The sequence below is a fragment of the Cricetulus griseus genome, chromosome 2, assembly GCF_003668045.3.
Source record: "Cricetulus griseus strain 17A/GY chromosome 2, alternate assembly CriGri-PICRH-1.0, whole genome shotgun sequence".
Classification (NCBI taxonomy): Eukaryota; Metazoa; Chordata; class Mammalia; order Rodentia; family Cricetidae; genus Cricetulus; species Cricetulus griseus.
This window is the reverse complement of record NC_048595.1, coordinates 40,377,569-40,405,160: the sequence shown is the minus strand read 5'-3', so window position 1 is coordinate 40,405,160 and position 27,592 is coordinate 40,377,569. Positions and strand designations below refer to the sequence as shown.

Here is a 27,592-nt window from a genome sequence, read left to right as displayed (position 1 = left end):
TCAGAGGCCAAAAGAGGACATTGGATTTTTTGGAAGCTAAAGACAGTTGTGAACCACCATGTGGGTCCTGGGAATTGAACCTAGGCCTTCTGGAAGAACAGCCATGAGCCAATATATTAGTCCATATAATACTAATTGTGTGTATGTTTTCTTTTCCTATTTTCAAGATGAGGTTTCTCTGTGTAGCCTTGGCTGTTCTGGAACTTGCTCTGTAGACCAGGATGGCCTCAAACTCAGAAATCTGCCTACCTCTGCCTCTCAAGTACTGAGATTAAAGGTGTGTGCTACCACTGCCTGGCTAGCTCTTTTTTAAAAATTATAATTTAGCTGGAGAGATCGCTCAGCGGTTAAGAGCACTGACTGCTCTTCCAGAGGTCCTGAGTTCAATTCCCAGCACTGAATAAATACAAAGACAGGAACTGAAAAAAATTATAATTTAATTACACATTTTCTCCTTCCCTTTCTTCTAAACCCTCTCAAATACCTCTCTCTTTCAAATTTATGATCTCTTGTTTTCACTAATTGTTATTGCATGTAATATATGTATTACATACAATACATATGTCTATACATATATTCCTAAATATAACTTTAATCTGTATAATGTTACTTGCATCTTTGTTTCCAGGGCTGACAGTTGGCAATGGACAACCAATTGGTGTACTCTTCCCTGGAGAAGACCCTGCCCCATTCCCAGCTTTCCTCAGTTGCCTATAGTTCTTTGTGTAGGCTTGGGGCTTCATGGGCTTTTCTCTGTACATTTTGGCACGTCCATTAGTGTCATTTTTGGTCAGCTCACTGTTGGGTAGTTATGTTGGTGTGGCCTTGTGGGTATGGCTTCAGATATCCTAGGAGACACAATCTCTCAGCAAACTCCCTGATCCTCTGGCTCTCACAATCTTTGCCCCATCTTCTGTAATATTCCCTGAGCCTTGGGTGTGGGAACGTTTTGTAGGTATCCATTGGGACTGGGTACCACAACTGCATTTTATTCTGGCTTAGAAAATTAATGGATATAGATTCTCCTCCAATACTCATGACTTCACTGGCACTAGTAGTTGGCTACATTTCCAATGATAGGCATGGTTTCCCTCTTACTGAGTGGGTCTTAACTCCAATTAGAGAGCTATTGGTTATTGCCAAGGTATGCATGCCACTAGTGTGCCTTTAGGATTGTCATGCCATGCCATGCCATGTCATTGACATGGTTCATGGGTGTCATAGACAGTTATCCTTAGTTTTTAAAATCTTTTTGGCTCTCAGGTGATTGGAGCTGGACTAATCCTAATCCTCAGTTTAGGACTCACTGAAACAAGAATGGCATTTTATTTTATTTGCTTATTATTATTATTATTATTACTATTATTATTATTATTTTGGTTTTTCGAGACAGGGTTTCTCTGTGGCTTTGGAGGCTGTCCTGGCACTTGCTCTGGAGACCAGGCCGGCCTCCAACTCACAGAGATCTGCCTGCTTCTGCCTCCTGAGTGCTGGGATTAAAGGCGTGCACCACCAACGCCCGGCGTGCTTTTTATTATATATTAATATCACACACATACCCTGATGCTACTAGAGGCCAGAGCCTACATAGCAAGACTCATCCCTCTACCCCGACACTGTTCCAGCCTCCTTCCTGGGGGAGCCATTATTTTCCTTATCACCTCTGCCTTAGTGTTTCCCAGTTGTGTCTAGACAGCATATGGCTATGCTTTGGTTTTGTGTCACAAAGGCTTCTAGTAGTGTGGAGCCTGGATTCTCCATTGGTCTTTTTGTGCCTGGATAATATTCACTTATGTAAATGCCTCAGCTTACTTAGCTTCCATGGGTGAGCCTTGATTGCTGTGGCTCTTGGTTTCATGACACTGATGCTGTGGACAGTCCTGATAAATGCTTTTCAGCCCATGATCATTCATTTTCTTTTTTCTTTTTTCTTTTTTCTTTCTTTTTTTTTTGTTTTTGTTTTTTTGAGACAGGGTTTCTCTGTGGCTTTGGAGGTTGTCCTGGAACTTGCTTTGTAGACCAGGCTGGCCTCGAACTCACAGAGATCTGTCTGCCTCTGTCTCCTGAGTGCTGGGATTAAAGGCGTGTGCCACCAACGCCCGGCTGATCATTCATTTTCTAAGTGGACATCCAGGATTGGGGCACCAGACAGGCTTGGGATTGCTGGGACTTTAAATAATACATTAGAGTAATTATCTTTAATATTCCAAAAATGAGCATGGTCCTTCTACCTAGAGGGGGAAACTGTTGACTCTCTCTCTCTCTCTCTCTCTCTCTCTCTCTCTCTCTCTCTCTCTCTCTGTGTGTGTGTGTGTGTGTGTGTGTGTGTGTGTGTGTGTGTCTGACAAAGAGGGTTGTGACAGCCTGCTTTGGGTGAGCTCTGACCACCCCCATCTCACCTGTCATACTGTCATACCTGGCACAGGGTGGAGGGCTGTCACAGCCCACAGCCTTGTGTGACCCTCCAGCCTGCAGTTACCTGCCTTGGACCCAGTTCTCTCCATCTCTCCCCACCACAGGATGAGAACATGGTGAGCTTCATCAAGGGTGGCATCAAAGTTCGAAACAGCTACCAGACTTACAAGTAAGCGGGGTGGGGGGGGAGTGGGGGGGTCGTGATCAGCCTGTGGAGAGTTGGGAGTCTGGGGCCAAAGAGTCTATTACCTGTCCCCTCAAAACTGCATCGTGGGAGGCCCAAAGTCTAGAAAGCTGTGAGCTTAGATAGATTTCTGCACTCCTAGGACCTCCATTTTCTGGAATAATGTTCTCCTGGTTTTCTGGCTATACTTGTATGTTTGGCTTCTTGAATGCCTTGTCTACTGGGGAAGAAGATGGCCCAGACCGCCTGTCCTGGTGGGCAGGGAGGTGGATGGACAGAGGACTTAAGGAAAGCAGCAGAACTACATATATGTAAAGGCCTAGATGCTACTTTGCCTATAAAGTCTTCCTTGACCATTTTTTTTTGGGGGGGTGGGTTTCTCTGTGTAGCTTTGGAGCCTATCCTGGCACTCGCTCTGGAGAGCAGGCTGGCCTCGAACTCACAGAGATCCACCTGCCTCTGCCTCTGCCTCCCAAGTGCTGGGATTAAAGGCATGTGCCACCAACGCCTGGCCTTCCTTGACCTTTTTAACACACAGGATTACATATATGCACACACGCACACACAGATGCATGCTCCTTGTCTTAGTTAGGGTTTCTGTTGCTGTGAAGAGACACCATGACCATGCAACTCTTGTAAAGGAAAAACATTTAATTGGGGTGGCTTACACTTTCAGAGGTTTACTCCATTATTATCTTGGTGCAATGTGGCAATGCAGGCAGACATGGTGCTGACTACATTTTGACCTGGAGGCAACAGGAAGTGGTCTGAGACATTGGGCATTCTTGAGCATATATGAGAGCTCAAAGCCTACCTCCAGAGTGACACACTTCCTCTAACAAGGCCACACCTTCTCCAACAAAGTCACACCTCCCAATAGTGTGTTCCCTATGAGCTTATAGGGGCCAATTACATTCACACTACCACAGGCACCAAGGGCTAGATCATCCCTACACTATGTCTGGGTCCCTGACAAAAGTCCTCTGGGCCAGGGACAAGCTGTGCTGATGGTTAAAACCCTGAAGACTTAGCCCAGAGCACTTTTACCCAGTTTGGTGCTATAGTCCCTTATCTTCAAGTTTGACGTCAGATACAGCTCTGAAAACCCAGCCCTCCCTCCCCTAAGTTATGCAGTAGAATTTACTTCCTATTATACTTTGAGAAAACATGTTGTCTTTCCCTTCCCCACTAGGGTGACTGTTCCCTGCACAGGACACCTAAAGGCTTGTGCTGGAATTGTCTAGGAACAATTAGACAAGTGCTTTAGTCTCTCCGGTGTCCTTGCTAGCTTCTAGAATGGTGACTGCAGAGCACACACCTGGTCAGGCTACCTCTCCCAATTCCTGAGTCCCTCTTGCTTACACAATGGAGCCCTGGGTCCAATCAGCCCATGAGTGCCTCCTCCCGCGTCTTTTCTGCCCCTCACATCACTCTGCTACAGACCCTTAGGCCTGCCCTCAGCTCTTCAAGTATGCCTCACAGGTTTCTAACATACTGTCTCTGTCAAAATAGTCTACACTGGACTAATTCCAACTCAACTCCCAGGTTCTAGCTCACACATCACCTCTCCACATAAATACCATCTGAGAAACTCTCTTCATCCCCAGACTAAGTCCGGCCTCAGGGTTCTTCTCTCTTTTCAGGTGATACATGGGGAGTAGAGCTGTGGGGACAAGGTGGGCTATTGTGCTCCCTGCTACCCTCTAGTGCCTCACACAGAGAAGTATGAGGGTGGTTGCTGTCTAGAAAGCCTTTGTGCTGGGCTGGGGACTCTGTGCTGTTTGTACGTTTGTATGTAGGAGAAAGAGGGTTTGATTCCAGCCAAGCGAACTCCAAGGAAATGTCCTGGGGGATAGGGTGTTCTCATTGGGGGTGACTGTGCCTCCTGTGAGACACAGGCATCCTGGTTGTCCCACTGATGAGAGGGAGGATGGTAGGGATGTTGTAAACATCTTGCACTGGAAACAGGTTCTTTCCTTCCCCCCCAGCAAAGAATTATCCAGCCTAAGATGGCAGTTGAGGCTGGTGGAGGGTATTGTACCATTAGGGCCAATGTGGTGCCATTTAGGGGTAAGGAACATGCATTTGCTGTGGAAGACAAGATGGAAATTCATTGAGTATCAGCCCTCTGGGTCTGTAGAACTCTAAATCCACCACTGTTGAGTTCTGAGCCCACTCTGTCAGGGAGATGGGGGATGGATCCCAGCCTGGCTCCTGTGTGTGGCTAAGCAGCATCCTCCCCACAGGGAACTGGATAGCCTTGTCCAGTCCTCACAATACTGCAAGGGAGAGAACCATAGGCACTTTGAAGGAGGGGTGAAGCTTGGTGTTGGAGCCTTCAACCTGGTGAGTAGGAGCCCCTCATTTCTTCAGTGTCTGGCCCCCAGTAGAGCTCTCCTGCATGTCCTTGTCCCATACAAGGTAACCCCTATGTGCCATTGTGCCTGGCTGTGTGCTAGGCATGGGACCTAGAGATGATTCTTAAATACGACCAGCCTTAGGGGCTCTAGTTGGAGTGCCACAGTGGGTGACCACCTCGGGAGTCTACATGTGCCTACTTGGTAGCTTGAACCCTGAGTGAGGTAATTATAGCCATAGACATTGGCAACCCCAGAAACTCAGACTGCTTCTGCCCCAGAGTGCAGGCTGTTAAATGCTCGAAGGGGCGAGGAAGGAGAGGCCTGAAAGCAGCTGTATCCCACAGGGAACAGGGATCCAAGTTCTCTTCAGGGCCACTGGAGTGTTCCTAGGGGACAGAGATTAGCATTGAATTGACTTAGATCCACCAAGAGTTTCAGGCAGGGGAGTAGCAGGGGCCAGGTTTGGAAGGACATGGAAATGCTGAGCCTGCTTGTGGAGGAAGGAGCTGGTCTGGGGAGACAGTGCAAAGGCTGGTGCAGGTCTGGACAAGGTGGCCACTCTCTCCTACCTGGGTAAAGGGCAGGCCGGGGTGGGGTCCTCTGACTTTCCCTAGGATGCCCTCCACACACCCACTGCCTCTGACCCCACAGACGCTGTCCATGCTTCCCACTAGGATCCTGAGGCTGCTCGAGTTTGTCGGGTTTTCAGGAAACAAGGTAACTGGCAATCTTTCTGTACCCTCCATCTACCCAGTCCAGGGCTGGAGTTGGGCTAGACAGAGTGGGGCTGAGGGACCATGGGCCTGCTGCCAATACTGACTTAGATCCCTCTCTGTGTGTGGCCCTGGGGGGAGTCTAGATCTTTCTGAGCCCCAGGCTTCCCTCAGGGTTTGTGAGGCCACAGATGTCTTCCTGCCTGGCATCTTGCAGCGTAGCGGGACTGTGTGAGAAGGGTAGATGTGAAGGCAGCCCCATAGACACCAGAGGCCACACTGTCTTCCCCCTTGGTCACATGCTCACTACAAGGTCTTGAGCTAGTCCTTTCATTCAAGGTCAGCCTTTGGTGTCCCTACTCTATCAGTGAGTGTGCAGAGAGTCTTGTCATCAGACCTGGAGAGGAACCAGGGGACTCACTGGGGCCAATACCTGGCACACCAGCAGGGGTTAGAGGAAGCAGACCAAGGAGGCCGCCTTCAGCAGGTTGCCAGCGTGGTGGAAGGAACACTGTCCAGGAAGTCATGGGTCATTCCCAGCCTCCTCCTCTCCCTGTGACCTGAGGCAATTCCCTTTCTCCCATGAGCCTCCTCTCTGTAAAAATAAGAGGCTCCACATGTAGCCTTTTTCTTTTGGGCCACCAACCAGTTCCCAGATCATGACACAGAGACTTATGAATTTTTGAATGCTCGGCCATAGTTTAGCTCGTATTTTAATCTGTTTCTCTTTATCTAATTTTGCCTCAGGACTTTTTGTCTTTTCTTTCTGTAGAGCTTACTTCTCCCTACTTCTCGTGTCTGGCCCCATGTGCCCCCCTTTCCTCCTCCCTCATTCTCTCTGTCCCTCCTTTGCCCAGATTTCCCCTCCTGTTTATTCTCTCTGCCTCCTAACCCTGCCTGTCCCTCTCCTGCCTAGGCACTAGCCATTCAGCTTTTTATTAAACCAATCAGGTGCCTTAGGCAGGCAAGATGAAACAAATGCAACACACCTTTACATAATTAAACAAACACAGCATAAACAAATGTAACACATCTTTATGTTCTTAACAAAGGCACCAGAAACAAATGTAACAAATCTTTTCAGGTTTAATATTCTGCAACATAAACAAATGTAACATATTTACATAGTTATATATTCCACAACACCCACATTGTCCTGAAGATGCTGGTGTGTGTGTTCTCTCTGGCTTTTTATATCTGACACATATATGAACCACAGCTTTTTGGTTTACCTATTATTTGCCCCAAATAACATCACTTTAAAAGGAAATATTATACAGAAGTCCATCTTCCCCCTCCGCATCCCCCCAAAACAGGGGTTTCTCAATGTAATACCTCTGGCTGTCCTGGAACTTGCTTTGTAGACCAGGCTGGCCTTGAACTCAGAGATCTGCTTGCCTCTGCCTCCTGAGTGCTGGGGTTATAGGCATGTGCACCCCAGCAAAATCCATTTTGTTTAATCATGAAAAAAAAAAATGTTAAGAGTGCCATACAGAGCCTAGCATGATGGTGCACAGCAGCACTCAGGATGCAGAGGCAGAGGCAGAGGCAGAGGCAGAGAGGCAGAGAGGCAGAGAGAGAGGCAGAGAGGCAGAGAGGCAGAGGCAGGAGGATCTCTGAGTTCAAGGTTAGCACCCATAGAGTGCCGCTTAATAGTCTTCAGTACTAAATGTAGGGTTGGCCACCGCTTGGCCTGTGTGGTTTCTCTTGGTGGGTGAGAGCAGGCGGTTGGGTAGGTGGTTTCAGGAAGGCTGAGCTGGGAAAGTCTACCCTAACCCGCTGCTGCGCTTCGTTGGGTGAAGTCAGTCCCAAACCAGGGCAGCTGTGGAGCGTTTCAGGCAGGCCAGGCAGGCCTATACTTGAGAAAGGGCGTGAATATTGAGGAAGGTAGATGGAAGGCAGAGACTACACACACAGGTTGGGGCTGGGCCCAGTGAGGTTCTGGAACATTCTCCCCAGGAAGCTTTTCTGGCCCAGGCTTACCGGCACCATCAGCACCAACTTGCAATTAGGGTCATTTTCTTCGGGTCATTCCTACTCCCAAGCTGACTGCGCAGTTTGGCTTCTGTGCCCACGACAGGGTCAAGAGTAGGCACAGATGGAGAGATGGGGAGGGGAGGGCAGCCCTTGTCTCAGCATCACCATCCTGGTGCCACTGCTCCGGTCTCCGGAAGAACAGACTCCCAGAACTGCCCTCTTAGGCCCAGTGACTCTCTGAGAATCCCAGCCTGTGTTCTTGTTACCCCAGGACTATGGGCTGCTGCAGCTGGAGGAGGGTGCGAACGGGCACAGCTTCCGCGCAGTGCTGTGTGTCATGCTGCTGCTGTGTTACCACACTTTCCTCACCTTCGTGCTCGGTAGGAGATCCGGTGTGTCGGGGTGGTGGGCTCCCGGGTGAGCGGCTGACACTCACTGCTCAGGCACCTAGGACTGGCAGAGCCAGGTCAGCCGGCTTGCTGCGGCTTGCTGCACTTGGCTTGTTGAACGTCCACGTCCTCTCCACACAGGTTCCATCTGTGAAATGGGGGTGATTGCGCCACCTCGTGGAAGGTGTGAAGATGCTGTCCCTTGTTTTAGGTGCAGACTCAGAAATGGCTTCCAGGTTATTGAGCCTGTGATGTGCCTGGACAGTATCCACATTAGCTTGTTCAAGCCTCCTGTCACTGTAGAGATAGGGAGAATCGTGCCATTTCACAGAGGGAAAGACAGAGAGCTAATATTCAGGCATCTGTACTGGCCTGCCCATGGGGTCCTGACAGGATAGAGCACCACCTGTGCATAATCACTATGTTCCCTTTTAATAGGGCTCTGCCCACCTCCCATCTTTCTTTCTCTTCTTCTCTCCGTCTGTCTGCCCCTCCCCCCCCCATCGCCATCCTGTCTCTCCTTTCCTTTCTCCTCTCTCCTACTACTCCTCTCTCTCTGGAGGCTGGTCTCCCCCTTGCCTCTCCCCTTTTTATGATCCCGTTCCCTAATTTAAAAAAAAAAAACCCTCTGCTTGAACCCTGTCTTTCTCTCACGCACCATTTTTCTTAAATTACAACACAGGACACAAGAAGGCCCTGGCAGGTTGCTAGGAGGAGTACAGGTGTCAGCAGTGGTAACCTGAGCCTTGTGTTTCCTTGCTACCTGCAGGTACTGGGAATGTCAACATCGAGGAGGCAGAGAAGCTGCTGAAGCCCTACCTGAACAGATACCCCAAGGTGAGACCAACCTCTGCTGGCCACCCCATCCCATCTAAACCCGGTGGACACACAGATCCTCACGAGTGTCATTGCAGGGTGCCATCTTCCTGTTCTTTGCCGGGCGGATTGAAGCTATCAAAGGGAATATTGATGCTGTGAGTGACGTGGGGGTCTTGTGGGATGCCCCAGCCCAGAAAGAAATTAGACACATAGAAGCATCCTTGGGGGTAGGGTGAGCCCATGAAAGAGCCTGGTGGGAGAGGCACTCCTGCCTGCCTGGGGGCGTCTGGGAAGAGGGAGGCTGTGGCATTTGTGCTGTGGCTTTTGATAGAGAGATACAGGCTTTTGATATTCCTTGTCAGGAAAACTGCTGTGCAGAGCATGGTGACTAGGGTGGTGGTGGTGGTGGGGTGATGGAGGAGGAGAAAAAGAACCACGGAAAGGGCTACACAGGGAAGGTCACAGTCAGAGCCAAGTCCAGAGCACTATGCCAATGCAGAAGACTACACTGTAGAGTCCTGGATGTCTGCAGCCAGCCCTACCAGGGTAAATCCCTAAGTATGGTAACCATGGAAACTACTAGAATCTTTGGCATTTTCTCTGAGGCGCAGATATTATTTTTTTAAAGGTTTTATTTATTATGTATACAACAATCTGCTTCCATGTGTATCTGCACATCAGAAGAGGGCACCAGATCTCATAGCGGATGGTTGTGAGCTACCATGTGGTTGCTGGGAATTGAACTCAGGACCTCTGGAAGAGCAGCCAGTGCTCTTAACCTCTGAGCCATCTTTCCAGCCCGAGGTGCAGATATTATTATATCAGTATAATATTAGTGCCCTCTGGGGCTGACTAGATGACACATGAAGAGACCACCTGACTTTAGTCCCCAGCACCCATGTGAAAAAGCCAGACATGGTGGCAGAGTCCTGGGGGGGTGGGGGCAGTGCATCCCTGAGGTTTGTTATTGAGCCAGCTAGCCTAACTGGGGAGCCCCAGGTCCCAGAGAAACCCTGTCTCGCAACAAACAAAGAGGGACAGATGCTGAGGAAAGACACTTGAGGCTGACCCTTGGCCTCCCCCTGCATCCATCCACATGTACACACTAAGGTAAACATTGCACCTTGTTTGTCCTGTCCTGTCGTCCCCCACACCAGTGTGCTCTGTTCCATGCTTTCGTTTAGTGACCAAATCTCTAGAGTCAAAATGAGAGGCGATCAGGGCCTATAGCCAGCCTTTCAGACTTAGAGCCGGGACTGGAAGTCAGATTCCCAGGCTTCCCAGACCCCGTCTTGACCTGGCACAGTTCTGAACTACCATGCCTTGGGGGAGGCCATTCCTGCTGTGGAGTTAAGGGGTACAGAGGTATTGGCTGGTGGGCCCTTGAGGGGCTGACCCGAAGCTGCCCACAGGCCATCCAGCGGTTTGAGGAGTGCTGCGAGGCCCAGCAACACTGGAAGCAGTTTCACCACATGTGCTACTGGGAGCTCATGTGGTGCTTCACCTACAAGGGCCAGTGGCAGATGGCCTTCTTCTACGCCGACCTGCTGAGCAAGGAGAACTCCTGGTCCAAGGTGGGCTAACACTGTGGGGCAGGGCATTGGGTGGCCAGGGGTCACCCAGATGGGCCAAGGAACCCCTAAATTAAGGGCCAAACCCCCAACTAAATATGTACGTGTCCACTGGGGTCGAATCAGAACCGAATGTCTGAATAGGACTCAGGGTTGGGAGGAGCTGAAAGCTGTGACAAGCCGAGAAACTTGATTTGGTGCTGGGCACTGAATCCAGGCCCTCGTCCATCTGTTCTAAGCATTCCCCTGTCAGGGAGCTACCTCCCTTCAACTCTAATGTGTCAGCACAGCTATGTAGTCACAAGGAATAGCCATGTCTCATGTCTAAAGCATGCACTATCTAACAGAAATGCACACTATGGCAGGGATCTCTTTTGCACTACCCAAGGATGGTAGTTGCCAGCCACATGGACACATGGAACATGCCCAGCACAACTGAATGTTTACATTTTATTTATTTTTAATCAAATAGCCCCAGTGGGTCTGGTGGTCACTGGGATCAAATAGATCTAAAACATGGGAGGCTTATCGGCTCATACAACTGAAATTACTTGGCGTCACCTGACTCCAGGAATTCAAACTGTCTCATCTGGCTTAGCCATCCTGCCTGCAGTTGTGTTCTCTTGTCTGACACTGTGTTTTGCAGACAGCTTTCTCTTCACACAAAACAGGCGAGGTGGCTAAATTACATCTTCTCCTTAGTTTCAACCAAACTCCAGGACTAAGCCTCATATGTCTCATGTCAAAATCTGGAACAGGTGAAAGAAAAGGTTCCCTTCTGGAATGAGAGTAGGAGGGAACCATGTGCTTTCAGAAGGACCAATGAGGTGACATGACTGGAAGAGGTGTGCGTGTGAGAGAGAGAGAGAAGGGGAGGAAATGACATTATACAGATATGCCATGTAGGCAAAAGAAAACAAAGCATATATCTGCTCAACACAGCCAGACTTAACAAGGTCAGTGGGACAGTGCTAGCGTGATGTTAGTGACAGTGACAGCAACAGCAGTGCAGACTGAAGCAAGCGTCTTCAGTGTCCAGGCTGGTCTGGCACATAGCACACCTACTCCGATGACTTTACGCCTTGTCCATAGCCGACATTGCTAATCAATCCTGGATCCTCCCGTGGCCTTTGAAGCCTCTTAAAGGACTCCTGGCTGTTGTCAGAGCAGCTCTGCCCTGACACACGTTATAAGATCTATTTGTCATCTGCATCTCATTTGTTTCTCACCCTGCCTATGCATGGCTCTGGCTCTTTCCTGCTCTTTACTGGGAACCAAGCTGAAGAGAAATCCTGGGGCAGGCGGAGCTTGGAGGGAGCAGGTTCCCCTGAGTAATCACCGTGTCTCTAGCATTTGTCATCCTTTTTCACTGTTCCCAGTAAGGTAGAATCCAGCAGATTGCTTTTCTCTTAACTAACAGCTCAAGTCCTCCTGAGGAGGCTGGGTTTGCCTTGAGGCCTCCTGCTATTGAAGGTGCATCCTTGGGGGCCTAACTCAGGGGGCACATCATTCAGCAGCGTCTACCCACATGGGAACAGGGAGGCCTAGCATGACCACACCGCTACAGTGAGGTGCACGGGGCAGGCCAGACTTATTAGGCATGGTGAGGTCTGCTGTGAGAAACACCTCACTGTATGACTTTGGGGCAGTAAGTTTTCCTCTGTCAGCAGTTACCTTCCTTAGATAGGTTTCCTGTGAAAAATGGCTTCAGTTTTGGGGTCTGCTCCTTTCCTGTTCTCCAGTGCCAGACTGCTGCAGTATCCCTCAGCTTCCAGCTCTGGGGATTTATCTGTCTGTGGACATGGCCATATATGCCAGCTCCTATATTCAGCTCCTTCTCTGCCCGGATCACTAAAACTTCACCCTGTGGAGACTTGAGTTGGCCCAGAGCTCGCAGCCTGGGGCTAAGATGGTAGGAATTCCATGGTGACACTGCTTAGTCCTCTAAAGGCATAAGCCTGGGAACCCAGAGGCAGCCTTGGAAGACTCGCCAGGGGGACAGAGGGCTCATTCAGGAAGGTGAGACATTCGAGCAGAGCCAGGGAAGGAGGATTTAGGGAAAAGGAGAAAGTGAGAGGACAGAGACCACCCCCCCCAACCCAGAGCAAGAAACCAGGACTTGGGGAGGAGGGCGCTGCCAGGCTTCTGTGTTCATGGGGTGAGGGCTTGTGGTATTGGGGGTTGTGCTGGAGGCATGAGCCTCCTCTGGCTACTGCTGGAGGCTTAAAGAAGGGCACTGTCTGCCTGCCTGGCACAGCCTGGGTTTCCTACTCCAGTGAGGTAAACATTTGTGGAATTAGAGGGTAAACAGTTGACCCCAGAGAGAAGGGACCTGGATCAGAAAGGTGATTGTGGTCCCTCTGATGTCCTTGGATGACTTGACTGCACAAGTCACTGTATACCCCAGCCTGATGGCTGGTTGTTCAGTGAGGTGAGAGAGGTCTGTTGGTCTGGGGGTAGGGAGGCTCTTGGAGGAAAGAGCCTACAAAACAAAGCATCTTCACAGGCAAAGGCCCCATGGGCTGTGGAGGGATGGAGAAGTGGCATTTGATCTTGCAGAGGAGACTGGTGAATCTGTGGAGTTTCTGAGAGGATCTTTGAACTATATCACAACTGTGGGGCGAGGACCTTGAATGTTTATGCTTGCTAGGCACTCTCAGTGTCAGGCCCTAGCCTAGGCCCCACTGAAGGCTCATCCTGGAGACAGGAAGCACACAAGATGTTTCATGTTGGCTTCTAGTGAAACAAGTCCCCTGTCAGGGACAACACAGGTGCATCCAAGGGGTGGGCCATGAATGTCTTGAAGGAGGACTGTTCATGCTGTAGTGGGCTGTAGGAGGGAGCCCCTCTGGTCTGGAGCAGGGGAGTGGATGGGATTAAAGGTGTGCACCACCACAATTTTAAAGTCTTGTCCAGCATTCTGTGGCTTAGTGATTTCCATCTGTCTCTGTCTGCCTTGTCCCCTCATATGACCTATGTAGACCGTGTGTTCCCCTTGAATATATGAGATGACATATTAATTATTTTTCATATGTGGCAGTTATCGCTCAATAACTCACTTTTGTTTGTGTGCCAGAGCATATATTTGGCACATGGATCTATGAAGGAGGCCAAATGTTGATTTCCAGATGTCATTATTGCTCTACACCTTATTTTTTGAGTTGCTGTCTCTCCACTGAACATGAATCTTGCCATTTCTGCTGGGTGAGCTGGCCAGTGAGCTATAGGGATCTTCTTGTGTCTGCCCTGTGCCAACTCCACCACCCTCCCCAGTCCCAGACACCTGGGGTTACAGACACCTGTAGCAACACCTGGCTTTTGGTATGTGCTGCATTCAGGTCCTCATACTTGGGCAGCAAGCATTTTACCCACCGAACTATCTCCCCAGCCCTGGTTTTTTGTTTTTTGGGTTTTTTTGTTTGTTTTGCTTTATTTTGTTTTTGAGTCATCTGAGAGGAGGAAACTTCAATTGGTAAAATAACCTCCCTAAGATCAGGCTGTAGCCAAGACTGGAATTAGTGATTGATGTGGGAGGGCCTAGCCCATTGTGGGTGGTGCCACCCTGGGCTGGTGGTTCTGGATGCTATAAGAAAGCAAACTGAGCAAGCCATGATGATCAAGCCAGTAAGCTCCCCTCCATGGCATCTGCATCAGCTCCTGTCCTGTTTGAGTTCCTGTCCTTGCTGCTTTCTATGATGAGCCGTTATATGGAAGTATGGGTGAAATAAACCCTTTTCTCCCAAAGTTGCTTCTGGTCACAACAATAGAAACCCTAAGATAGTCTCTCACTCCGCCCAGGCCTAGAACTCACTATGTAGCTCAGGCTGTCCTTGAACTTGGAGTTATTCTCCTGATTTAGTTTAACAGTTAGTAGGATACAGGTGTGAGGCACCATCTCAAGCTAAGCTCTTTTAAAAATCATTTTTTGGGTTAGCATACAAAATAATTGGTTTATTACACTTTCTTATATATGAAAGTATATACTGTAGTTTGGCTTATTTTCAGTCCCCTACCTCTACCCACCCTTTGGTGGATGTTTTCTCTCCAGTCCTCCTTTCCCCATTTCATACATGTGTCTGTCTATCTATCCTATCCATCCATCCATCCATCCATCCATCCATCCAACCATCCAACCAACTCCAGTTTGCTTTCTGTTGTCATGATCAACACTGTGACTCTGCTAGCTGGTCTTATGTCAGCCTGACAGACTAGAGTCACCATCAAAGAGGAGGGAGTGTCAATTAAGAAAATGCTTCCATAAGATTCAGCTGTAGGTGCTGGGGCAGAGGGTGGGGGGTGCATGCTTTTAATCCCAGCACTTAGAGGTAGAAGCAGGCAGATCTTTGTGAGTTTGAGGCCAGCCTGGTCTACAGACTGAGTTCTAGGACAGCCAGGGCTACACAGAAAGACCTTGAAACACCTCCCCTCCCAAATCCAGCTGTAGGCAAGACTGTGGGGCATTTTCTTAGGGATTGGTGTGGGAGGGCCCAGTCCACTGTGGGTGGTACACGCTGGGGCTGGCGGTCCTGGGTTGTTTAAGAAACTAGGTTGAGCAAGCCATAGGAAGCAAGCCAGTAAGCAGAACTCTTCCATGGCCTCTGCATCAGTTCCTGCCTCCAGGTTTCTGCTCCCATTCTTGATGATCTGCTATATGGAAATGTGAGTGAAATAAACCCTTTCCTTCCCAACTTGATTTTGATCAGGGTGTTTTATCACAATAGTAACACTAAGATAAATTGATACCAGGGTCATGGGGTATTGCTATGGCAGAACTGTGGGTGGACTTTGGAATTTTGAGCTAGAAAAGCCACTGAGTGTTCAAAGCTTGGTGAGCTGTTCTGTGAGAGCTTGGGAGATAGGAATGTTGAGAGTGCAGATGACGGAGGCTTGGCTTGTGATGTTCCACAGGGGAGTTTGAGAGTCACTTAAAGACTATCAGGGCTGGCTGCTATTTTGAGTTGAGACTGTGGTTCTGGTTTAGCGGGGCTGAAGAATCAGCAGTGATTAACAGGAGACCAGAACCACTGAAGGAAAACCTTTGCTTTACTGGGGGACAATGACACTGGCTAGCCAGAGCTAAGAAACTAGTGGTGATTAAGAGGAGACCAGCATCACTGAGGTGAAGCCTTCTGGGAAGTATTTCCTCAGAGTGGGCACACAGAAGCTGTGTTTCCAGAGGCTGCCACATTTGTACGTTGCACTTGCAGCCGAACTTGATAATGTGTAAGTTACCAGATGGTGCTGGGTTTGAAGGCACGAAGGAGTCCTAAAAAGCAGCTGAGGCTTGGCACTAAGAGGCCAGGAGAGACTGTTGGAAGTGAAGCCTTTGGCAGCAGCTGAAGCTTACTTTTTTAGGTATGCACTCCGGTGGGGTAGCCCCATCATAGGATAGCTCTATTTTATATCTGAAGAATATCCGATCCATGCTGATTCCCACACTGGCTGCCCCAATGCACACTCCTATCAGCAGTCACACGAGCCCCCCCCCAATCTGTTGTCATTGGTTTTCTTGAATGTAGTTTTGATTTGCATTTCCCTTATGGGTAAGGATGCTGAACATTCCCCCACGTATTTCTTGCCTATTTGTACCTCTTGTTTTGAGAACACTCTTGTATTTTGTTGATTATTATTGTGTCTATGCTTGTGGACAGGAGTGCCAGTGTGTCTGGAGGTGGAGAAGACGAGTGGACTCTGTCCTCCCCTTTCACCCTGTGTGGGTTCCTGGATTGAACTCAGGGTGGTAAACTTGTGCAGCAACCAATTTCCCTGCTAAGACATCTAGAATGATCCCATGTTTTATTTCTTTTACTGTGTGTGGGAGAGAGAGAGAGAAGGGTGGGGGGGGCCTCACCTTGCCCAAGCTGGCCTCAAACTTACAATGAAACTAAGGATGAACTTGAACTCATGATCTACTTGCTCACTTTCCCAGCTGCTGCCGTCACAGACACCATCTCTGTTCTCGGAACTTAATTTATTTGTTAATTGGTTGGTTGTCAGATAAACCTTTTTGTGTTTAGAGACAGGGCTTTTCTGTGTAGCCTTGGCTGTCCTGGAACTCACTCTATATACCAGGCTGGCCTCCAACTCAGAGAGATCCGCCTGCCTCTGCCTCCCAAATGCTGGGATTAAAGGCATGTGCCATCACCATCTGGCAAGACAAACCTTTTTTTTTTTAATTTTTTTTTTATTAATTCAAGTTAGGGAACAAGCTTGTTTCACATGTAAGTTCCTTCTCCCTCTCTCTCCCCTCACCCCCATCCCTCCTCCCCCATCCCCAACCTACCCCCACCCCATCCACCCACCACTCCCCAGGCAGGGTAGGGCCCTCAATGGGGCTCTGCAAAGTCCACCAAATCTTCCTGTGCTGGGCCTGGGCCCTTCCCCATGTGTCCAGGGCCAGAGTGTAACCCTTCACGTGGGATGGGCTCTCAAAGTCCCTTCTTGCACCAGGGAAAAATACTAATCCACTACCAGAGGCTCCCTGGAGTGCAGAGGCCTCCTTATTGACATCCATGTTCAGGGGTCTGGATCAGTCTTGTACTGGCCTCCCCGACAGCATCTGGGGTCGATGTGCTCTCCCTTGTTCAGGCCAACTGTTTCTGTGGGTTTCTCCAACCTGGTACAGACCCCTTCGCTCTTCATTCCTCCCTCTCTTCAACTAAATTCCAGATTTCAGCTCAGTGTGTATCTGTGGATGTCTGTCTCAAGACAAACCTTTTTAAAGTCATTTTTACAGACAATACAGGTTTTTTGACCTGGTTATTTCATGCTAATTAGAGGCTCTACTGTCAGTTTTAAATTCTTAAATACTGTCCCCACTGTTCATGAAACTGGCTTAGAACCAGTGTAGGTATACTGCTACCATTTCTTTATAAGTTCAGAAGACATCTCAGGTATTTAATCTAGAAGAAAAAAGCTAGACATGAGGTATTGTCCCTGGAACGTCAGGGACTAGGGAGAGATAGAGGGTAGAGTGACCATTAACATGATGGTTCCATGAGGAGACTCTGTTACACATCCACAAAGATCAGCTTGGTCCTGGTTTGAAGCATTAAGCCACCTTGAGGCTGTGTTCCATCATGGATGGTGCTGGTTGAGATTCCAGGATCCCTTTCCTTCTCCACCCATGTCTTGGCTTCTGGTGGGTATTTTTCTTGGCAGCTGCCCTGGGAGGCAGCTTTTTCAAAACTTGGCCACTTGAGGGCAGCACAGAGCCAAACACCTCTAACCCTAACCCCAGCGCCTTTCTTGTGGGACTTGTGCAGGCTACTCTGCAGCTGAAGCAATACTCCCCACTCTCCCTGTCAGGTGGCCTATGGATCTAGCAGGCAAGGTTCTTTTAGATGGTTTCTTTAGGATGGATTGAGGTGATGTAGGCCTACCCCAGCCCTGCCAGGGTCCTGTCCTCTCTTCTGGACTTAAAACTCCTCCATATAGTCCCTACTGCAAGCCACCTGTGTCCCATGCATGTCTCTACTTCCACTAAGATGGGTTCCTATGAATCTGAATCTTCCCATCACCCTTCAAGGGCTACCCGTGTTCACTGCTTCCCAGAAGCACCCAACCATGCTCCCTCTGCTTGTGCCTTGTCTCAGCAGGCCTGCATGTTGCTCAGGTCTTTCTCTTGATGGAGTCAAGGTGACAGTGTGGAGCTGTCAGAGGGAGGGTTGCTCTTTAACTCTCTGCTTCTGTCTCCCATAGGCAACCTACATCTACATGAAGGCTGCCTACCTCAGCATGTTTGGGAAGGAAGACTACAAGCCTTTCGGGGATGATGAAGTAGAGTTATTCAGGTCGGCCCCACCATCGCGCTCTTGTTGTAGGCCTTACTGTGGACAGACCAGTCAGGTTCTGCTCTTGGCTACCTGAGCTGTAGTGATAAGTTGGCATTCCCAGCTCTAAGGGCCCTGTGCCCTTATTCCCCTCTGGCCACCACTTCATGCTGATGCTGCAGCTGGTTAGAAAAATCTGAATGTGTTTTGTCAGAACCTTTTAGCACTCATCCCTTTCATCTGGTCACCAGGACAGATAAGGACACTATTAGTCACTTCCGATGCTGTGATAAAGTACCATGACCAAGGCAATTTATGAAAGTGTATTTTGGCTTACATTTCCAGAGGATGAGTTCATGATGGCAGGGGAGTGGTGGTAAAGGGGTGGGCATGGTAACAAGCACCAGGCATGGTGCAGCAAGAGCAAGGAGGGTGAGGCTATGAACTCTCAAAGCCTGCTCCCAGTGAAAACTTCCTCAGAATAGCCACACCTCCTCAGAATAGCCACACCTCCTAAACCTCCCCCCAAAGCAGCACACCAACTGGGGACCAAGTGTTCAAATGCCTAAGCCTATGGGGGACATTTCTCATTTAAACCACCAGACTCTGAGGTCCAGAGAGGAGGAGTTAGCTAGATCCACAGAGAAGCACAGACCACAGCATTGAATCAAAGCAACAGAACTAAATCCATTTCCCAGCTGGGACACCTTGGACAATTCCTGTAAGACAGGAATAAGCAGTATAGTTTTGCAATGGGAAAATGTATTTAAAGACCCTAGAATAGAATTTGGAACCAACTGGACCGCTCCCAGAGTGCTGATGTTTTCATTATTTTCTGTCTCCCTTATTTGCCTTTTGTGAAGGGTCAAAAATGTTAGCAAGCCCAGCCTGGAGTTGGAGGATGGATTCTAGAGCCTTCCTCCATGGTCAAAGATGAGGCTGGCTGGCTCCATTAGCAGACGTTGGTTAGTGCTGTAAAGGAGCACCTACCTGCAGAGTACCTGCTGCTATAGCAAACTCTATGGCCCCAGCTCACAGAACTCCCCCAGAAAACTTGAGAGGTAGTACAATCTATGCTTTTGAGATTAGAAAACAGACCCAGAGGGGTTCTGCAATAAGCAGCAAAGAATCTGGGGTGGCCTCACCCGTCCAGTTGTTTCCTGAGCCCATAGAGCTCGGGGTCTGAGATCCCAGCCACACCCAGTGGCCAGGCAGCTGGTAGTGGGTGAGGCTCCAGCCAAGGCATGCCCAGCTGTGTGCATTTTATTCTATCCTTGAAACAGCTGAGGCCACAGCTCAGGAGGCTGGAGTTAATTAAGGGTTTGAGCTGTTTGTCTGTGCAGGTCCCTCCCTTTCTCTGGGTGTTGGTCTTGCCTGTGAAACTGGGATTAGACTTTTGTGGGCCCTCCCAGGAAGGCCTGGGCGTCAAGGGGAGATAAGCAGGAGGCAGGCCTAGGGATATCTAGGTACATTCTCACACTGCCAGCTTTGGAGCCTTTGTAAACAATCAGGTCATGCAGGGACTGTGAAATGAGACTGTAGCCACAAGCTGGCTCACACCTTGATATGCTTTTTAGAGTTAAGCTCTCTCATCACACAGTGTGGAAACTGAGGCCTAAATAGGCCGAATTGAGAGTGGAGACCTGCTTCATTTTCCCTATACTCCTGCCTCTCTTGGTGCTGGGGAATTGAATATTTTAGGCAGGAACCCTATGACTGAACCAAGCCCTTAGCCCCCCTTTCCCCATTTCTTTTTCAGGGCTGTGCCAGGCTTGAAGCTCAAGATTGCTGGGAAATCTCTGCCCACAGAGAAGTTTGCCATCCGGAAGTCCAGACGCTACCTCTCCCCTAACCCCATCTCATTGCCAATCCCTGCTCTGGTGAGTAGGAAGACAGCCTCTGCAGCAGGTGGAGGAATGGACTGGAGAGGGTTTCACAATTCTCCTGGGCTGGAGAGACAGGCCAGCGGGCTGCAGATGCCTCAAGGCAGGAAGAACAGCTCTCTTAGATACTAGACAGCACCCCAGCCCCAAGCACAGGATGGCTGGAATGTCTTGTGTTGCCACAGGATTCTAATCACTATTTACATTGTCTTCATTAGATCAACCTTTTCTGAGGTGAGAGCAGGGGTCTCAACCCAGGTTATGTTTGACTCTGAACAAAACTTGCATGGCAGGGGGTGTAAGGCCTAAAGCAGCAGGTCAGTAAAAAGATGACCACACAGATGGTGTCTCAAAATTTGAACTCAGCTGTGAGGCTCCAGAACCTAAATCCAGGGCTACTGTTAGGCTAATTCCATGCGTGGTTGGAGCTGGCATCAGCAGAGTGGTAGCCCTGCTCTGCTTGCTGGACAAACTGTAGTCCCAGCTCTCTGGCTCAATTGTGTGTAACCTTAGGGTCCTTCTGCTGTGAAGCCAACATCTTCATTGGCAACTGTCCCAGTTCATGCAGAGGTGTGAGAATCCACTGATGACTTGTGTTGAATACTTCCTAAGCTGACCTTTCCCTACTTAGTTTATTCTATTGAGAGCTTGTATCCTCTATGTGAGGTTTTGAAGTACTTGACAGACTGAGTACAGTGGCACATACCTGTAATCCCAGGAGTTGGAAGGTGTAGGCAGGAGGGTTATCCTCAACCAACACAGTGAGTTTGAGGACAACCTGGGATACATGAGACCTGTCTCAATTTCTATGGGCCAATTTAAATGCTACTTATGTAGAAAGTGATCTGTGATTAGATACACTGGAAGGGACAGGCCAGGCTATATACTGCTGATTCTCCTCAAGCCTTTACAGCCAGTTTGCTATCTCAAGACCAGAGCAATTTGAAGAGCACTGATCTAAACCTGCATTGTAACAAGAATCTGTTTAACTGCATTCATATCCATTACCTGGCTTGATTTAGGAAATGTGACTCTAACAGAAACTCAAATATTAAATTTTCATTTTCAGTGTCAGTCAAAGGAAACAGGATGTTTTCTAATTTCCATGAAGAGGCTGCCATCCGTAAGCCCACTGTTGTCAGGGAGAGGCACAGCCTTAGGCTCTGCTGTCTTGAGAGGATTTAGTTTCCCCCAATAGGGGAGGTCTCCAGGAGCAGGGAGGGCTTCCAGGACAGTGCTGGGCATGGCCCAATCCTCAAGGGGAGATGTTTGGATAAAGAGAGGGCATAGTAATATCCATAATGACCACATCAGGAAAGTAGCTGAAACCTGTTGGCAGTTGGGCCACCCTAAATCCTCATGGAATACATGAGCTCTCAATAACAAGTCGATGGTAAGGCTGCCTCCACACCACCCTCAGCCCTACAGCTTCACAGGCTGGGAGGAGACCTGGAAGATCAGGAATCCAAAGGCCTCAGACCTTTTGAACTGAGCTGCCTGTTTTACAGATGGGAAACTGAGGCCCTGCTGAGGCAGAGACCTAGGACTGACTTGCCCCACCCCCACTCTCAGGAAATGATGTACATCTGGAACGGCTATGCTGTGATTGGGAAGCAGCGGAAACTCACTGATGGGATGCTTGAGGTCATCACCAAGGCTGAAGAGATGCTGGCAATGGGCCCAGGTGATTACCCTCAGGCTCTTGAACCTGCCAGGTCAGGTCAGGTCTTTAGAGCTGAAGGTTCCGCTGCCAAAAAAATGTCCTTTCACTCCTCTATCCCAGTAACCAGTCTTTTAGACCAGTGTTAGTTCCTCTAAGCAACTGTCCCTTGTCTCTTTGTCCAGGGCCTTCTCTTGAGCTTCCTTCTTCAGTAACTGTCTTTTCTTCTCAGATGTGAGTCCCCTGAGGTTAACTGTCTGATTCACCTGTGTCCTGGGTTCCACAGAGGGGCTCCCTGAGTAACTGTTGCAGAAGTGAGCAAGCCTACCTTCTTCCCCCACACCCCTATTCTCAGAGAATGAGTACTCGACAGATGATGACTGCTTGGTCAAACTGCTGAAAGGCCTGTGTCTCAAATATCTGGGCCGAATCCAGGAAGCGGAGGAGAATTTCAGGATCATCTCTGCCAAGTAAGTGCTTCTGGTAGCTCCTCTGGGCTTAACTTCTCCACCCCCTCCCTCACACTGCACTAGAGTGCTGTCTCCACCCCCCGCCCCCCACTGCACTCCAGTGCTGTCTCCAGCCACCTAATTCGTCACACACGTGCTGATGTCCACTCTGTGTAAGGATGAGCTATACTAGGAAAGGCTATAGGCTGATGTTTAATTTGGAGGTTTATGGTGCGCACTTTTAATCCCGGCACTTAGGAGGCAGTGGCAGGAGGACCTCTAAGAGTTTGAGGCCAAGACATAGTGAGATCTCATTTCAGTAAATAAATTTGGAAATTTAGCAGATAAGTGAGGACCTTCCCTACTTGTCTGCTTCTATTCTGCAGTGAAAAGAAGATTAAATATGACCACTACTTGATCCCAAATGCCCTGCTGGAGTTGGCCCTGCTGTTCATGGAGCAAGGCAGAAATGAAGAGGCCATCAAACTCCTAGACTCTGCCAAGTAAGGCTTGGTCAACCCCCATATTTCCTATCTGTGCTCCCTCAGAACTGACTAGGGGCAGAGCAGCCCAGGCAAGTGAGGCTGCTGGCAAGCGCAGTGTTCTGGGAATGCAGCTCTAGTTACCACAAAGAGAGCTTTTCCCTCAGTTTAAAAATTTAGCTGGAATTCTAGAGACAAAGGTCCACCCACTCTAAGCAAGCTACAAAAGCTGGTATAGAAACCTGTCTCCTGACAGACAGTAGCGGTAGGAGTAGAGCCTTTTAAACAAGCCTCCCATGGCTTAGGGCTCAGCTCTTCATTTTGAATCCCTTCAGTGTCCTAAGGGTGGTAAGGTGGTGGTGTCGACAGCACATAGCTCAAATGATTTCCCAGAACAGCCAAGCTTCTTGGATCTGATCCTTTGCTCCCCCTTTAGGCAAAACTACAAGAACTACTCCATGGAGTCAAGGACCCATTTTCGAATCCAGGCAGCCACGCTCCAGGCCAGATCTTCCCTAGAAGGCAACAGATCTACAGTCTCATCAACGTCCTTGTAGCTTTTTGCAGCACTTCTGGGCTGGAAGATGAACACACAGCTAGCTGGACAGAGCTCCTGGAAACATTTCAAAAGATTCCCCACCCCCTGCCTTTCCTTGGGGTCCACTTTGGTGCTCCAGTGGGATGGCTCAAGAATATTTGTGCAGCATTTTTACCAGTGTGGCCAAGGCCTTTGCCTAGGGCAGAGCAGGTGGAGCCTTCTGCTGGCTCTATCACACATACGGGTACTTGTTTTACACTGTGATGTATGAACAGTTTACATTTCTTTAGAAATACATTGATGGATTATAGTTGGTGTTAAAAAGAAAAAAAGAAAACTCTAAGCCAACCAAAAAATAATTGCTTGTAAATCTGTTTTCACCCAGATGATGTGGAAGTAAACCTCTCCACATGCTGCCAAGGCCAGGACAGCCTAGGAAAAAAAAAAAAAAAAAAGAAAGAAAGAAAGAAAGAAAGAAAAAGCCAAATTAAGTTGCTAGCATTTATGGCATTTATGGCATTTATGAGAGAGAGTTTGGGAAAAAAATGGAGAGTTTGGGAAAAAAATGGAGAGTTTGGAAGACCTTGTACTCTCAAAACACAACCAACCAGTTCCTGTGTAACAGGATGAAGCCTTGGGAGTTTTATAAGGAAAAGGCCAAACAAACCTTTTATTCATGATCCCTTTTCATACTTAGTGCTGCTGCTTTTTTGCTGCTTTTTTTTCAGAACTACACAAAAGAATCTTAACACAGAAGCCCTAACCAGGCAGTGTTAGCTGCAGCTACAAACCTGTCTCAGGGTTTCAAGTGCTTTTGCTTCCCTGCCATGACTTTCTTGCAATGGCTAAGATACTGCTGCTGCTGCTTTCCTGCTGGGATTCATTAGCTCAATTAGTCTGTGAAAAAGAACACTGGGTTTCTAAATCCTATCCTAGGCTCCCCCATGTCCTGAGTCATTCTGGATCAGTACACTTTCATAGCACCTGTGCCACATATGAACAGCCAGAGGATCTGAATGGTCCCTTGGCAATGCTCTCCTATCAGCTCTCCCACACCTTGGCAGGTTTCCCTATCATTCTTGAGTCAGACTGGGAGTATTTCCAATACAGCTATCCAAGGCTTGGCTCAGGCCCGGGTCAAAGCAATCTATAAATCCATTTTCCTCTATAATTTTTGAGGTTCTTTAATTCTAAGATGATGGTAAGGGAGAGGGTTTTTCCTGTGTGGCCTTGGCTGTTCTGAAACTTGCTGTCCTGGAACTCACTCTGTACACCAGGCAGGCTGGCCTTGGAATTCACGGAGATCTGCCTGTCTCTGCCTACTAAATGCTGGGATTAAAGGTGAGTGTCACCACTGCCTGGCAACAATCTCATCTTTTTAACCTTTCAGAGTGTCAGAGTATCTTTTGTGATTGCTAGGACTAGGACATCAGGAAATTGTTGAAAAGATACATTGAGAACATCTCATACCTGTTGTCAGCTCCAACTTCCCAAGGTTACAAGGTGCCATTCTGCTAGGGTTAGTACAACTTCTCTAAAGTTAGGTGAAAGTTCAATACTGACCAACAGCATAAACCCACAACTAATCTCAGTTGGGAGCTTGAAAATTCATTCCTAAATGAGCAACTATAATTGTTTCCATTGCACAAAGCCAGTTAAAAGCAACAGAGCTCTTTGGAGGCATACAGTTGACAACCAGACATCCAGAGACATCATAGATACCACCTTGCAAATAACTGGGGAGAGTTGTTTTACTTCACAGTAAGGAATACTGGACATCTAGACATGGTTACTCATGGCAGTGGTAGGAAGATTAAGAATCATGCTGGGGGGCTGGAGAGATGGCTCAGCGGTTATGAGCACTGGCTACTCTTCCAGAGGTCCTGAGTTCAATTCCCAGCAACCACATGGGGGCTCACAACTATCTGTAATTCGACCTGGTGCCCTCTTCTGGCCTGGGCAGAACACTGTATAATCATGCTGGGAGGTGGTGGCACATGCCAGCAGCATTCAGGAGGCAGAGGCAGGTGAATTTCTTAGTTCCAGGACAGCCAGGGCTACATAGAAACCCTGACTCAAAAAACAAACAAACAAACAAAAAACTGAGTTTCAAGGTCAGCATGGGCTATGAGACCCTATCTCAACCATTCATTGAGACAAAATCAAGAGCCTTTGCTGTATAGAAAACAGCTAATAAGTATTCACTATCTGCTAGTTGCTATCAAACTAGTTGTAATCCTCATAAGTACCCTATGAGGTAGGGACTGATTGCTTTCCAGATGAGAAAACACAGGTTAAATAACTTGCCTAGATCCATACAGCCACCATGCCATACAACCATACAACAACACTTTAGGCCATCAGTTTAATGTTTAACGCACACTGAATCTTGTGTCACTTTTAAAGATGGAAGAGGTACCAGCTAATTCCACCTTTGGAAATCTGTGTTAACACATGGAGTATGTATGACACGGGTCCCTGTGTTCCACATGGCACCATGAGATACTGAGAAGGTCTAATCTAAGTTCAACAAAGCCAAAAGAAAACATAAACCAAAACCATTTAATAGTTGAGGTTGAAGAGAAGGCTCAGTGGGTAAAGTTTCTTGCTGACAAGTATGAAGATCTGAATTTGGATCCTTAGCATCCATGTAAACAAACCAAACAAACCAAAACCAACCAACAAAAACTTAGATACAGAGGTGCACATCTGTAATTGATAGGTGGATCTCCCCCGCCCCCCACAAACCAAACAAAAATTACTAGCAAGATTCTGACCTCAATCTATGATCTATACATATATACAAACTTGTTCATGAAAATCATTGAGGCAAGGAGGAAATTGGTCCCTAGCTGGACAGATAAATTCTGATTAACCTGTACAGTTGGGAAGGCTACAACATATGCTAGAGGTGATTTACAGTAGGAAATAGAACATAAGGGTGGTATAATGCTAGATACTAGAACCTTTAAAAAAAAAAATCGTTTTTTAGGACCGGAGATGGTTCAGAATTTAAGAGCAATTCCTGTTTTTCCAGAGGACCAAGTTTAGTTCCCAGCAGCTATGTTTGGTGGCTCACTATCATCTTTAACTGCACCCAGCTCCAAGGATATCTGAGGCCTCTCCCAGCAACTGTACTCATGAGTGCACCTGTGTACACACCCCCCCCCACACACACCCCCACACACACCCCCCCCACACACTTTATAGATAGCAGTGAGCTGTCTGAAGCGGATGCTGGAAATTTAACTTGGGTCCTCTGCAAGTACATTACATACAGATGAGCTCTCCCCCCCAGGTCCCAATTATAATTATGTTTTTAAGGTGGGTGTGGCAGCCTCATGCCTGTAATTCCAGCACCTGGGAGGCCAACACAGGATAGCTCAGGAGTACAAGGCCATCCTGGGCTATAGAATAAGACTGATTCAAAAAACTAATTTGTGATTTAGTTTAGTTTTTCTGAGATGGATCTCACTATGTAGCCTTGGCTGATCTCAAGTGCACCACTAGGCCCAGACTTAACCAGTATTTGAAAAATACTAATAACTACTACCTGCTTACTGCGTGCCCCTGTTTTAGTTAAAATACTACCAGTGCTTGTTTAAGCAAATACATCACACCTACCAGTTCAAATGACCCGTGGGTCAGAATCCTAAAAAAAAAAAAAAAAAAAAAAAAAGCCCTGGGGGCCCACAAGATGGTTCAGTTTGATATGCAGGCCTGATCACCTGAGTTTGATAACTGGCATCCACAAGTGGAAGAGAAATGATTCCCAAAGTTATCCTCTGCCCTCCACATGCCTGCTAAGTGTGTCATAATGTTACCAAGGATTATGTAAAATAAGTCACACACAGCACAGTTCCCTAAGAGAAGGCAGGGCCTGCCCTGTGTGATTAAATTAGGCCATATCTCGTGCTGCCATTAACTAAGGCTACTATAATTTTTGGCTGTGCTCCTCTCCTATTAGACAATCTCTTCTAGTGGCTCTTTCACATTACAGGGTGCATGGCACTTCAGGGCTCCTATCCTTAACTTATGACTAGTGGCACAAAGGGTTTCATCTAACTCCAGTATGCAAAACGCAGGGAGGGAGAAAATTTGGCTTGGCTCAATGTCTATCACTCAGGCAAGAAGTTCAAATTCTAAATCTGACCACTAGTAGCATCATTTGTGATCTTAAGGAAATTCAGATCTAGAAATTGTAGGCTTAAGGCCCAGAAAGTCTTCCAGATGAATCTGATGCACACTCACGATCCCGAGGCAATGGGATTTTCTGCTGTTCCTTCTTGCCACCTCCAATCCCTTGAGATTGGGTCTCCTTGTGTAGTGTTGGCTGGCCTAGAACTGCCTTTGGCTTCCACCTGCCACCATGTCTGGCTT

General features: G+C 48.1%; 1 protein-coding gene across 8 annotated transcripts in view; it reads left to right on the top strand.

The window, feature by feature from the left end:
* Window positions 1-24,601, top strand: part of Ttc39a (tetratricopeptide repeat domain 39A) — a 56,714-nt gene extending 32,113 nt beyond the window's left edge. For 3 of the 8 annotated variants that reach the window (XM_027402449.2, XM_027402452.2, XM_027402453.2), the window contains exons 6-18: window positions 2,520-2,584; window positions 4,846-4,945; window positions 5,611-5,676; window positions 7,921-8,029; window positions 8,808-8,875; window positions 8,953-9,012; window positions 10,270-10,431; window positions 18,130-18,221; window positions 19,960-20,080; window positions 21,656-21,767; window positions 22,099-22,213; window positions 22,579-22,695; window positions 23,111-23,386. In XM_027402449.2, coding sequence (XP_027258250.1) covers window positions 2,520-2,584; window positions 4,846-4,945; window positions 5,611-5,676; window positions 7,921-8,029; window positions 8,808-8,875; window positions 8,953-9,012; window positions 10,270-10,431; window positions 18,130-18,221; window positions 19,960-20,080; window positions 21,656-21,767; window positions 22,099-22,213; window positions 22,579-22,695; window positions 23,111-23,231 — 1,308 coding nt within the window. In that variant the 3' untranslated portion in view covers window positions 23,232-23,386. Of the gene's footprint in view, window positions 1-2,519; window positions 2,585-4,845; window positions 4,946-5,610; window positions 5,677-7,920; window positions 8,030-8,807; window positions 8,876-8,952; window positions 9,013-10,269; window positions 10,432-18,129; window positions 18,222-19,959; window positions 20,081-21,591; window positions 21,768-22,029; window positions 22,214-22,578; window positions 22,696-23,110 lie in introns of those variants that run through there. The other 5 variants (XM_035439723.1, XM_027402451.2, XM_027402454.2 and 2 more) reach the window with 5 other exon arrangements.
* The last annotated feature ends 2,991 nt before the right edge of the window (window positions 24,602-27,592 follow it).